The 13,710-nt window shown below is 42.2% G+C and overlaps 1 protein-coding gene across 2 annotated transcripts in view; it reads right to left on the reverse strand.

The window, feature by feature from the left end:
- LOC116503886 (intercellular adhesion molecule 1-like) overlaps positions 1-9,784 on the reverse strand; it is a 16,977-nt gene extending 7,193 nt beyond the window's left edge. The window contains exons 1-3 of one of the 2 annotated variants that reach the window (XM_032210595.1): positions 9,671-9,784; positions 6,923-6,996; positions 865-1,181 (exon numbers count right to left, since the gene is read on the reverse strand). In XM_032210595.1, the coding sequence (XP_032066486.1) occupies positions 865-1,181; positions 6,923-6,992 (387 nt within the window). In that variant the 5' untranslated portion in view covers positions 6,993-6,996; positions 9,671-9,784. Of the gene's footprint in view, positions 1-864; positions 1,182-2,130; positions 2,383-6,922; positions 6,997-9,670 lie in introns of those variants that run through there. The other variant, XM_032210594.1, reaches the window with a different exon arrangement.
- Between the last annotated feature and the right edge of the window lie 3,926 nt (positions 9,785-13,710).

Genomic DNA, 13,710 nt, shown 5'->3' on the forward strand with positions numbered 1-13,710 from the left:
CCTTCCGAGGTGGGTGAAATGAGGACCCGGACTGTGGGGGCAAGTTGTTGACTCAATTTGCTAAAAATTTGTAAACTGCTTAGAGAGGGCTGAAAGCCTATGAAGCGGTATATGTCTAATAATAAATAATAATAAATTAATAAATTAATAAATAAATAAATAAATAAATAAATAAATAAATAAAGGATGAATAAAAGCAGAGTTGGAAGGAACCTTGGAGGTCTTCTAGTCCAACCCCTGCCTAGGCAGGAAACCCTACGCCACTTCAGACAAATGGTCATCCAACATCTTCTTAAAAATTTCCAGTGTTGGAGCATTCACAACATCTGGAAGCAAGTTGTCCCTGATGAGTTCTTATAAACTCTAATTCATTTAATTTTCCTCAAGTTCCAGTTCCGTCTCATATTATTTTTTTGTCCTGGTCTTGCATGCGTCTCTGTCTGACCTTAACTGTTGCTATTCTGGAGGGTGGTCACTATAGGACATTTAGAAAGGTAGGTAGGGAAGACCTGCTTTAAAGGAAGTGAATGGGAGCTCACCAAAAGCTTTGAGAAGACAATCAAAATAGTCTTTAAAAGGTGGAAGACTTTAAAATCCCGGTGCCGCGTTCACCATACAGCGGGACGTGTCACGTCCCGCTCTATGGTGGATGCAGCAGCAGGGCTTTAAAGTTTAATGGCGGACATAGCGCTGGAGTGGCCAGCTCAGGCGGGCGAAAGGAAGCGCTTTAATCAGTGGGGTGCCGGGGAGAGGACTGCCTCACCACCCATAAACCTCACCGCACGTCACTGGATAATTGTTATACTCTGTAACTACAGAATGAAGTATGTCTACATCAGAACTGGAACAATGGATGGATCTCACCAAAAGTCCATAATGATTTGCCCTGGGAGGTGTTTTCAGGAGTGGTCCTATTGGTCTCAGATCCAGGGATGTTTGGCAGGTGATTGTCTTGCTGTAGTCATCTTCCTGAGCTATTATGCTATGGTTCACCACAACAACACCAGCTTCAGGGTGAGTGTAATCCTCAAAGGTCTTTACCAGAAGTTGCTCTTCCTCTTTCAGCAAAGTCACGGTGAGGTTCCGGATGGGGGCTACACCAAAAACCCGGCATGTCAAGTTATACAACTTGCCCACTTCCATTTCTGGTACTGGATCCAGCTCAAGCTTCTGTGGAGGTTCTGTAATAGAATAAGATATAGCCAAACATCTTCAATGTTTAGAGGAGAGGTGATGATGAGTAAACCATGGTTTTTCTGGACTTAGTAAGTAAGTAAGTAAAATCTTTATTACGGTCAAAGACCAGCAATACACATTAGTTTCTACACTATATAAAAATGCTAACATTAAAATATAATTAAAAAGTATTGACATTAAAAGTGGATTCCAGCAAGTCAGCCTGGCCTGAACAAAACAAAATAAATTATTAATCATTATTAATTCCATTGCAGTTCAGGAAAAATTTTTCCAAAGCATGTCTGGGATAGAATAAAAGTAGTCCTCAACTAACAATAGCTCATTTAATGACGGTTCAAAGTTACGGCACTGAAAAAGTGACTTAAAAATGAATTGCACGTGTTGAAGTTGTTTTAATGCAAACCAAAGATGCCTTTTGAAAAACAAGTTTGCATCCTATTCTTATGCATGCCAGTGCTGTGTGTGAGGTAATTTAAGGTGGTTCTGACAAGTGTCGTCGGCATCTTCATATCCGGTCACATGGGCGGCAAGCCACTCCCATCTGGTCACATGGGTGGCAAACCACTCCCACAAAGGAGGCCACACCCACAGAGTAGGTTCGAACAATTTTTGAAACCCACCACAAAGTGTAGTTTTTCCGGGGGGTGGGGATCTAAAATTTTGCTGCAATTGTGAGGGAAAAAATTCCTAATAGATGCTTGGGGGGGACGTCTTCTGGACACTATAAATCTTCCCTATATCTGGCAGGTTTGTACCCTCAGGTTTGACTTTTGGCTTCCCGGGCCCTCATTTTCTTTTCTGATCTTGCTGAATTTAAGTGCCTGATCCCAAAGAAGAGAGAACTTCTCCCTCTCTTCTACCGAACTTCAGTGTGGCTCCTTCACAGTAGGCAATGTTCAAAACGATAGACTTTCATAGCTGAATTTGACTTACGGTAAACTGTGACAATCCTTTCCAAAGAGCTGGGTTCATTATTACAGGTCACAACACAAGATGCATTGAGTGACCATTCAGTAGCAATGAAAGTGAAAGCTTTCCAGGTGGGCCCGGGTTCTCTATAATCATAGTTGCGAGAAGACCTCTCCTGAATGTCACAGCTGCTGTTGCTGGCTGTGCAATTCATCACAAAAGTCTCCAAATTTCACCGCTTCTCTCAAGGGCGCTTTGAGTGTTTCTCCTGAGCCCCTGAAAACCCAAGAAAAACACACTGTGTCAAGAACAGGAAGTAACAAGATAGTGTCACTACTGCAATGCGCTCTACATGGGGCAGACTTTGAAGAGTATTCGGAGACTACAACTCATCCAGAATGCAGCCGCGCAAGCGATTGTGGGTGCACCTTGGTACACCCACGTTACACCTATCCTCCGCGAGCTGCACTGGTTACCGATCAGTCTCCGGATATGCTTCAAAGTGCTAGTCGTAACTTATAAAGCCCTTCATGGTATTGGACCTGGGTACTTGAGAGACCGCCTGCTGCCAATTATCTCCTCCTCGGTTCCGTCTACCAGCCAATGCCATCTGGCTACCACCCGGGGGAGGGCCTTCTCTGTAGCAGCTCCGGCCCTTTGGAATGAACTCCCCGCGGAGATTCGGACCCTCACCTCTCTCCAGGCCTTCCAGAAAGCCGTCAAAACCTGGCTGTGCCGACAGGCCTGGGGTTGATGAGTTCCCCTCCCCTCTCGACTTGTATGGCTGTATGACTCTTGTGTATTTTAATTACGTGTATTGTGTTTGTATCCCATTTTCCCCTTTTGAGTTGTTCGCCACCCTGAGTCCCTCCCGGAGAAGGGCGGCATACAAATAAACTAAATCTTAATTTTAATCTTAATCTCATTCTGATTTTGTCCAAAGTGTTTAAATCACTCGCACAGTCAGCTGAGATCTTGCCCAACAATACACATGAAAAATTCAGAAAAGGAAGCTATTTACGGTAGCGTCTGGAGTGACGTGGTGGCTCAGTGGCTAGGATGTTGAGCTTGTCGATCAGAAGGTCAGTAGTTCGGCGGTTCTAATCCCTAGCGCTGTGTAATGGTGTGTTCTAGCACCTGCCAATCTAGCAGTTCTAAAGCATGTAAAAATGCAAGTAGAAAATTAGGAACCAATTTTGGTGGGAAGGTAACAGCATTCCGTGCGCCTTCGGCATTTAGTCATGCCGGCCACATGACCACGGAGACTTCTTCAGACAGCACTGGCTCTCGGCTTTGAAACAGAGATGAGCACCGCCCCCTAGAGTTGGGAACGACTAGCACATACATGCAAGGGGAATCTACCTTTACCTTTAACTTGCTTCTATCTTGGCATCCAGAAAGGTGTTTGTAAAATTTTGCACTGGGAGATTAACTCTATTACTAAACTTCTAAAATACTTTTAAATTTTGGATTACCACCTGTTTCAGAAGCAAATACATAATTTACCCTTGAATAAATTAGCTGTTTGTCTATCATAGCAAATATATATATATATATATATATATATATATAATATATATATATATATAATATATATATATATATATATATCAATCAATCAGGAGGATTCTAGTGGAACATTTTCTTATTAAATATTATTAAAAGCACACACATGCCTCCTCAGTATCAATATTTCCACAGCTAATCTAGAATTATATTTTCTCAGCTCTTACCCCCTTCTTTACTTGAGTTTTATGGTAGTTTTCACCGTCTGGACTGATAAAAAATGAATTTCTTCCCAAATTCCATCAATACCACAATAGCTTCCATCCCATCATCAACTTTAGCCTCAAATAATCTACAGAACGAGTCCACTTTCTTAAAGTCACAGTAAAATCACACAATGGACCCATAGGCAATATACAGTATAGCTACATGCTTCTAGCTTTGACCCAGAGCACATAATCAAGCCACAACTAGGCATTACACTACAAAGGCATCTGTTCTGGCCCACTTGATGGTCATGCTCAAGTGATGGAATTAAACCAGACATTCAGGAGGCTGAATATATCCACCCAGCAAAATCAACGGGCAAATCAATAGAACCTGATTGGTTCTCAGGGAAGACCTATTAAAAGCCAGACCACAGAAACAGAACAGAATACCATTGGTTGTCCCTTATAGCTCACAGCTCAATCACACAAAACATTATTAATAAGCTAAAGACAATAATGGTAAGTGACACTTCATTTTCTCAAGTATAGGATAGTAGACCTATATTTAAATAAGCAGCCTGTCAGCATTCCAAGTATCATGTAGAATTAAATCAGAGCCCAAGGCAAAACGATCCTTAAAGTTCCAATTTAATAAAGCAGGCATCTTAGGCACATCTGTGTTAATCCCAATTCTGGAAATGACATCAGAATCCCACCCAGTTAAAAGTTCATGATCTTGTCCCCACACCCACAATCCATCACATGGTCCAATCTTCTTCTTCCACGCTGGCATCCACACCCAGCTGCTTCCGATCAGTGTGAAAGTATGGAGACAAAAAGATGCCTTGGTCTTCTAGAAAAGAATGATAACAATACATTCCACGATCCTACTCCTGTCTATTCCCCCTCCCATCAACTATACTAAAGAAACAGCAAAATGAAATAAGAGAAAGTGTGGCAGGCCAAAAATTCTAAAAGGAATATAATTGCTGGCCTAACACAGCCATCCATTGTGAAGCAGATTCTCGCAAGCAACAAAAGAACAGGACAATGAGGCTAAACTAAGACTCTGCCACAAATCCAGATGTCTACATATGTCTCATATGTAGCCTGCATCTTATAACCTCCCTTTTTTGCCCCAATTTAAATCTTCCCTCAATCTAGCCACTCTATGCAGATGAGAAAGTGAGATGCAGCTCAGAACAGCTATACCTTTTAAACAAAATGTTGGGAAAGGTGCTACCAGAATCCTGAAGTTTTTCCTCCCTCTGAGTGTGCTCACTTGTTTCCCTTGCTAGAGATGGAAAGAACCGGAATGAGTAAGAGCCAAGGTGGCGCAGTGGTTAAATGCAGCACTGCAGGCTACTGCTAGATCAGCAGTTCAGCGGTTCAAATCTCACCGGCTCAGGGTTGACTCAGCCTTCCTCCTTCCGAGGTGGGTAAAATGAGGACCCAGATTGTTGGGGGCAATATGCTGACTCTCTGTAAACCGCTTAGAGAGGGCTGAAAGCCCTATGAAGCGGTATATAAGTCCACTGCTATTGCTATTGCCCCCCTGCTTTCTATGGGAAGTTAAACTGGAAGACAAATCCTCCGACCTTTGACCACTGAACATGCTAAAATCCAGAGAGAACCAATTTAACGTTCCTAATTTAACACCCTCTTGTTCCAAGATCTTCATGATCTTGGGCCCATCACTATTGTATAAACTAACCTTCCTCGCAGGCATGCCATGGCAAGGACAAAAGCAAGAATTCATGTTAAATTTCTTGAGGCCATATTTGTAGTGTGCATTTATAACATCCAAACCTTACATAGTATGGTTGAGAAATGTGTTATTTCACCCCTCATGACAGTGGTTTCTGTTGGCCCTGATAATGGCCTGAATGCGAAACACTCCCTCTCAGGATATTTTCTGATCCGTATAGATTAGAAGTGGCAACTTCTTCTGAAATGGAAAGGCACCAGAGAGGGTTGAAGCATTCTAAGTTTTCTTGTCTCAAACCAGAGGGGTGGGGATGCTAGCTGGGAAAGACCCTTTTTATTGAAAAATATCATTCTATCATTATAATAGTTCGTCCCCTAATTCATCCAATCTTGTAATTTATTTATTCATATGTGTTGTTAATATCTGGACCTTCCACTTGTGCAGAAGACAGGAAGACTTAATAACTTTACTATTACTACTAAGAATGTGTTTGTAGTTTCTGAAGATTCTTCCCAAGTACATCATATTTACAATATTTATATTGGCAGCTCATGAAATTAAATGAAAGATATAGAACCATGCAATAAACATACATTGAAAGAAGACCATATCCAAGGAAACCTGGGTATATATATATATATGTGCAGAAATAAACTAAAATTAAAAGTATAACCAGAATTCAGCACTTAGAAAAATTAAAATGAACTTAATTTTTTGTTACGACTAACAAAGCACTTTCGCTATTGTCTGTCTTGAAAAGAGATCTAGGTTTCATGTTGTTAATTTAAAGACTCAATTATTCACATATGGACAATTCAGAAACGAAGGGGAGCATTTCCTAAAATGACTCTTGCACATAGGTTGGGATCAGTGGTGGGATTCAGCCAGTTCGCACCTATTCGGAGAACCGGTTGGTAACTTTCTAAGCAGTTCAGAGAACCGTGTTGGAAGAAATCTCCTTTTGTTTTTTCCACTTTACAGGGCTAATCCTGTAAGGAAGGCAGGAAGGAAACATTCTGGTGTTGTTTCTAGCCTCATCTTTATTGCCCTGCTTACAGAAACTGCCTCTCCGGTTAACCCTTATGACATTGCAACAGCTAAGGCGAAGCGCCCATCGACCTGAGTGACATTGAGTTGGCCACGCCCATCCGTCATAAGACCACCGAGCCCCACCTACCCAGATGGTCATTAGCAACCAGAACCGGTTGTTAAATTATTTGAATCCCACCACTGGTTGGGATATAATGCTTGTCCCTCACCAGCCTGTTGAATGACACAACAGATGCTGTAGCTTAAAGCACATATTGGGTCACAGTTTGGAAAGCCAAGCAAAAGACCTTCAAGGTGAATACAAGATTAAGTTCTGCAGAGATTCTAGCTATAGAAGACTTACTTGAAAGAGCCAGGAAGAATCCAATACAACACAGAAAGGCAGTGAAGAGTTTCCAAGTTTTCACCTGCATGGCTAAAAGGAAATGGAAAGAAGCAGCTTATTAACTAAGAAAATGTGTCCTTCAACAATTACGCTAGAATAAATCACCAGGAACAACTGTGAAGGTGAAGACCAAACTCAGTCCCAACCTCTGACTCCAGGACTCAAGAGTCCATCCCTGTAGCCAAGGGATGCCCACACCTTTTGGCATGTAGAGAAGTATTTGAAATCTTCCTTGACATGCTGTCTAGAAAACATGAATGCAAGGTAACCAGCCCTGAATGTTCCCCTGTATTCCAACGTGCAAATGAAATATTTTAGTTCCATGTTTCTTTTCCATTTTTTCCCCTCTTTGGGTGATAATCGGGTTGAGCTTTTGTTCTCTCCCACCTAATTTTCCTTGCAAGCTTAAAGACTTGCTGCAAGTCTTGGAACAGTTTTCGTACAGTCACATATATACTGTGCATAACCGGGGCCATATAACATTAAACAATAAACACAGCCATTCCTCTTGTCAACAATACCCCCCAAAATAGAAACCCAATGTACCTCTTTGACCCTCCATACACCCTTTCTTTCGCCCCCTCCAACTTCCCTTCTTCCCTCCAACATTCCCCTACCCTACTTCCCCTCCCCCTCTATCACTCCTCTCTCCCAGTCCACTCCCTCCCTCCTTCTCACCCTCCCTCCCATCCTCTCTCCCACCCTCTCTACCCCTCTTCCTTCATCCCACTCCTCCTCCCCTGGTGTATTTCTACTATATGTCAATGTATTCAACTTGTCCTATTTTTACAGAGAAATTAAAGAGAAAGTATATATGTGAAATCGCATTAACGTTGAAATCTAACATATAGTATATATCCCCCCTCCCCCACCCTCCCCCCCAACCCCCCCACCTCCCTTCCCCCGCCCGACTTCCCAGAGCCCGTAACGGTATAGATTTTTAACACACCGTCTAAAATATATTAAGGCAAAGGGAATAAAAAAAAGAAGTTAATAACATCTCTGCATGAGAGGGAACAGTTTTAATATGTTGCTGTTGCTGGTTTTTTATTCGTCAGTTTAGTTGTTCTGGTTTCTTCTTCTTCACGTGCTTCACTACTGTAATGTTCAAATGTGGATTTGTTCTTGCTTTTTCGCTCTTTTTTTACAATATTTATATCGTCAGCTCATGAAATTAATGAAAGATATAGAACCATACAATAACATACATTGAAAGGAGACCATATCCAAGGAAACCTGTGTGTGGTGTGTGTGTGTGTATGTATGTGAATATTATATTATATATATATATATATATAATTATTATATATATATATATATTATAGATATATATATATATAATCACAGAAATAAACTAAACTTAAAGTATAACCAGAGTTCAGCACTTAGAAAAATTAAAATGAAACTTATTTTTGTGTTAACGACTAACAAAGCACTTTCGCTTTGTCTCTGGAACAGTTTATATGGTGCTGGTTTTTTATTCGCGGTTAGGTTTAGTTGTTCTGGTTTCTTCTTCTTCTTCACATGCTTCACTACGGCAATGTTCAAATGTGGATTGTTCTTGCTTTTGCTCTTTTTTTCCTGCTTCTTATTGCATGCAGTATGTTAATAAAAATGGATCTTTCCTTATCTTTTGTAATTACTGTTTTTAATTGTTTTACAATTTGCTAGGAGGGGTTCCCCGCCCCCGAAATCAATTTGCAACCTCTGCTCCAAGTGCCTCTTAGGTTTTGTTTTTAATTAAAATTTTTATTTCTCATATATATACATTCACAATTATATGATCTCATAACTGTTATTAATAATATGTATTTGTAACAATTTTTCTCCCCTATAGTTGACAATATACTTGAAATTGCTTTTCTTACCATCCATAAACCCATCTTATCTTACAACAATCCTACTTCCTCTTCCTTCCTTCCCTCCTTCCTTCCCTCCTTTCTTCTCTCCTTCTCTCCTTCCTTCCCTCCTTCCTTCCCTCCCTCCTTCCCCCTTCCCTCCCCCCTTTCTTCTCTCCTTCTCTCCTTCCCTCCCTCCTTCCCCCTTCCCTCCCTCCTTTTTCTCTCCTTCTCTCCTTCCTTCCTCCTTCCTTCCCTCCTTCCTTCCCCCCTTCCTTCTCTCCTTCATTCCCCTCCTTCCTTCCCTCTTCCTTCCCCCTTCCTTCTCTCCTTCATTCCCTCCTTCCTTCCCTCCTTTCTTCTCTCCTTCTCTCCTTCCTTCCCTCCCTCCTTTCCCCTTCCCTCCCTCCTTCCCCCTTCCCTCCCTCCTTTCTTCTCTCCTTCCCTCCTTCCTTCCCTCCTTCCTTCTCTCCTTCTCTCCTTCCTTTCCTCCTCCCTTCCCCCCTTCCTTCTCTCCTTCATTCCCTCCTTCCTTCCCTCCTTTCTTCTCTCCTTCTCTCCTTCCTTCCTCTTGGGTTTTCTTACATCCTCTAGAGCTGCTTTTTCTTCTTACGCATCTCCCCCTTTTCTCCCTGCTTTGCGACAAGAAATTCAGGACACTTTTATCTTCTCCTCATCAAAGCCTTCTGATGTGAAGGAAGCTTGAAAAAGAAGCCCGCTCAAAGCCTCTTTCTACTTTGCTCCCACAGCCTATTCTCCACCCCATTTGCCAGCTTAGATCCATTTGGCAGATTCCCTGTGAAGTGAAGGTTTTGGTGTCCTCCCCATATTGAGATGATAAGAGATTCAGAAGGTTTTATCACTTACCGCATTGGGGGACAGATGTGGCTCAAAGGAGAAAGACCACCGGAAAGAATGCAAAATGGTCTCCGTGTAGTTGGTTGCTGTTGCTACAAGCCTCCTCCAGTCAGGGCCCAGGAGGTTTCTGTTACTAGTGGTAGTAAAAGGCAGGCAGGCAAAACTCTTCCTGTTAGGAGGAAGATAAGGCCACCAGCTTTGAGTTCCTAGAAAGGCAACTCTGAAGGAGAAAGCTCTTTGCATTAATAACAAATACTGGGCGTTAACACTACTCTTAATAACACATATTTATTATTCATTATATATTTTGTAGCTACAGCACTTTTGGTTGGTTGGTGGCTTGGTTTGGTTAGTTTATTGGATTTATATGCCACCCTTCTCCCAAAGACTCAGGGTGATGTACAACATTAAAAAAAAACACATATTACAAAAGTAAAAAAAAAAATTAGATAGAATATCCAAAAAACAAACCCGATTAAGTATTAACAATAACATTAAAAAAAAATTCAATTAAAATTAGCAACAATCAATATTTATTTTATTTTATTCAGGCCAGGCCAGCTTGCTGGAAAAAGCCGACATTTTAGGGCGCGTCGGAAGGACCGGAGGTCGGGGATTATACGAGGCTCCGGGGGCAGCTCATTCCAGAGGGGCAGTAAGTCTCATTGAACAGAAAAATATTTCCTTTCAAAGTACTGGCAGGTCTATCTCTTCCATGGAAATAAATAACGTCTTTTCAAGGGGAGGGGAGGAAGGGATGTGCACTACAGCCTCCAAAGTCTTTGTAGCTCGTTCAAGAGTTATGTCTGTCAGTTGGTATCATAGCAATAGCAGTTAGACTTATATACCGCTTCATAGGGCTTTCAGCCCTCTCTAAGCGGTTTACAGAGTCAGCATATCACCCCAGTGAGTACGTATCAGTGGTGGGATTCAAATAATTTACCAACCAGTTCTCTGCCCTAATGACCAGCTGAGTAGGCGGGGCTCGGTGGTCAAGTGATCACGTGGGCATGGCCAAGTCGAGAGCCGAGGTGGCGCAGTGGTTAAATGCAGCACTGCAGGCTACTTCAGCTGACTGCAGTTCTGCAGTTCGGCTGTTCAAATCTCACCAGCTCAGGGTTGACTCAGCCTTCCATCCTTCCGAGGTGGATAAAATGAGGACCCGGATTGTTGTTGGGGGCAATATGCGACTCTGTAAACCGCTTAGAGAGGGCTGAAAGCCCTATGAAGCGGTATATAAGGTGCTCAGTCCAGTCCCTCTTTGCAGTTGCAGAAGTCTGGATCTCATAACCAACAGTTTCAGCTAGGCTCAAATTGTGGAAGGAAAGTTAAATCCACCACTTGCTGTGCTACAAAGGCAATCTGAAAAGGCATTATAATGTAAAGTGAATTGATTTCTGGAAATTAGTTTTCTTGTAAGATACCCGAAAACTCCAAAGTGGCTACAAAAACCTAGAATTCAATAAGATGATGACGATTTGGGAACTAAAAAGGCACAGACAGGATGTTAAGATGCTAATTACTCAATAAAGAAGAGACCAGAAGGCATAATTGTATATTTCCCCCCCTATTTCTTTCTTTATGCTTTTTCTTACTTTGCAACTTTTGTTTGTCATTTCTACAGTATTAAAAATTCACATACATATAGTACTGTTCTGACCCCCCTCGTCCCACACCAACACACATTCCGAGCCAAAGATAAGTTATGACATTTAATTAACAGACAGACAAGTCCTTGGCAGCAAACCAGCACAGACAAGCTTGGGCAGCAATCCAACACAGATAAGCCGTGGCAGCAATCCAGCCTGCCAAGCTCACAATAATGTTCTCCAACATTAGTTCCTGTGTTGACTTCTGCAAAAGGGGCATGTGCACAAGCAGTCCTTTTATAGTCTGGAGAGGAGCCTAATGACCACCAGCTGAGTGCAATTACCTCCTGTACTTGCACAACTGTTCCTGATGCCTATTAGCTCTTCGGTGCCGGGCATCCAGGAATAACTCACTGCTGACGTCCGGGTCACACTCCCTTGTCTCCTCCCCACTGGTCCAAAGCTCAGGTGCCTCCTGATGGCCAACCAGCCTCTCTGTGCCCTGCTCGGAGTCGGAACTCTGTCCAGGGTCCTCCACATCCTCCAGAGCCGACGCATAGGGCCCCTCGCTGTCGGAATCTGGTGGCAGCTCCAACGGCTCCTGCTGGGCCACAACAAGTACATACATACATTATATATGATAATACAGTATTGTAGCAACACATTTATGGAGGTTTCCCAGTACAGCTAATCTGACCCCACTGATCTGTTAAGATGGCTGATGAAGACTAAGTCAAACCAAAAAAAATCCTCTTTCCAATGTTCTTCTGGTTCATTGTTTGTTTGTTTTATTATTTTTATAAGTAATTCAAGACAGCAAACATGCCAAATACTCTTTCCTCCTCTTATTTTCTCCACAACAACAATCCTGTGAGGTGAGTTGGGCTGAGAAAGAATAACTGGCTCAAAGTTACCCAGTCGGCTTTCATGCCTAAGGAGGAACTAGAATTCACCAGTCTCCTGGTTCTCAACAAACTATAAAAAAAATTCTCAGAACCTGAAACAGTTAGAAGAGGTTCCACCAGTGGACCCGGAAAGCAGGCCACACCTACAGAAGAGCTTCCAAATTTTTTGAAACCCACCAGTGGTGGGTGTGTAATCTCTAGTTATCTACGCATTAATAATGATCTAGTAATATTTCCCTATACATTTTAGGGACCTTTCCTTACATAATTGGTGTTTTCTTTCATACTTTTGGATTTCTAATTTCTGTTTCCGTTAGTTGGCAATTGCTAAAACCAATCCCACGTGAAAAAGTATTCAAAGCCTTCTTGATTTTAATTGTCAATTTATTTATTCCTGCACATTGTAATATTTATTCATTTACATATCTCTGTTTTTCCACTGTTGTGCAAACACAATTCCAGCAGCTGCTAACATGTGTTAAATTAAATATATATTATACTCCCTTTCAAATAGCCAACAAAATATTTCTGGTTTTAATTCCCTATCTTGCTTTACGATTGCTTCTAACCACTAACTTCTGAATAGCTACTTGGACCGACCTAAGTACTAATTCATAATTTCATATCCGGTCACATGGGCGCCAAGCCACTCCCATCTGGTCACATGGACAGCAAGCCACTCCCTTCCGGTCACACGGGTGGCAAGCCACTCCCACAAAGGAGGCCACACCCACAGAGTAGGTTCCAACAATTTTTGAAACCCACCACTGCCATGGACCTATGAAGGAAATGGGAAAGAAGAACCCCATCAGAAAGGAAGGAAGGAAGGAAGGAAGGAAGGAAGGAAGGAAGGAAGGAAGGAAGGAAGGAAGGAAGGAAGGAAGGAAAAGCTATATGCCAAAGGAGAGCTGAAAGCACCCACAGGTATAAACTTTTGGGAAAGGAAGACAAAAGAGAGTGAATAAGTGAGAAGGGAAACAATCCCTAAGACAAAAAGGCAGCTATTGGTAAACCCAACCTCACCAGAACTAGTCAGTGAAGTTTTCCTTCCCTGCATGGGTGGGAAGGGGAAGAAACAGTGACCAATTGAGTCATGGGATACCAGGAGTCCTGGAACCCTTTCCCAGGTTTTGCTGCAATCTGGACAAGAATTTCTGAAACTGGCTGGAGAAACAATCGAGAGAAATGCGAAGCAACTGCCTTCCGTGAGACTTCCGTGGGAGCCAGCACCTCTGATGACTGGACATTTATCTTTTAAGCCTTCCTCTCTTCCTCTGGTCAAATTGAATTGTCATCTGTACAGTCCTTGGAATTGCAGATATAGCTGTGACTTCCCAAACCTGCGTAAAGTTTATTTCTTGGTCTTGCTGAGCTGTGTCTGTCTTCATTATTACTTTGCTGCCATCCCATGTTCATCTGAATTTTTGCGCTCCTGCTCCTGTAGGATAGCCTTATCCAAATCCAATCAAGTAGCTATTAAACTGTTTTTAAATTCCCCCATCATTTTAAATTCAGGTACAGTCCCGCTATTCAACAGTAGATGGTGCTGGCAGGTT

Source organism: Thamnophis elegans, chromosome 2 (genome assembly GCF_009769535.1).
Source record: "Thamnophis elegans isolate rThaEle1 chromosome 2, rThaEle1.pri, whole genome shotgun sequence".
In the NCBI taxonomy this organism is placed as follows: domain Eukaryota; kingdom Metazoa; phylum Chordata; class Lepidosauria; order Squamata; family Colubridae; genus Thamnophis; species Thamnophis elegans.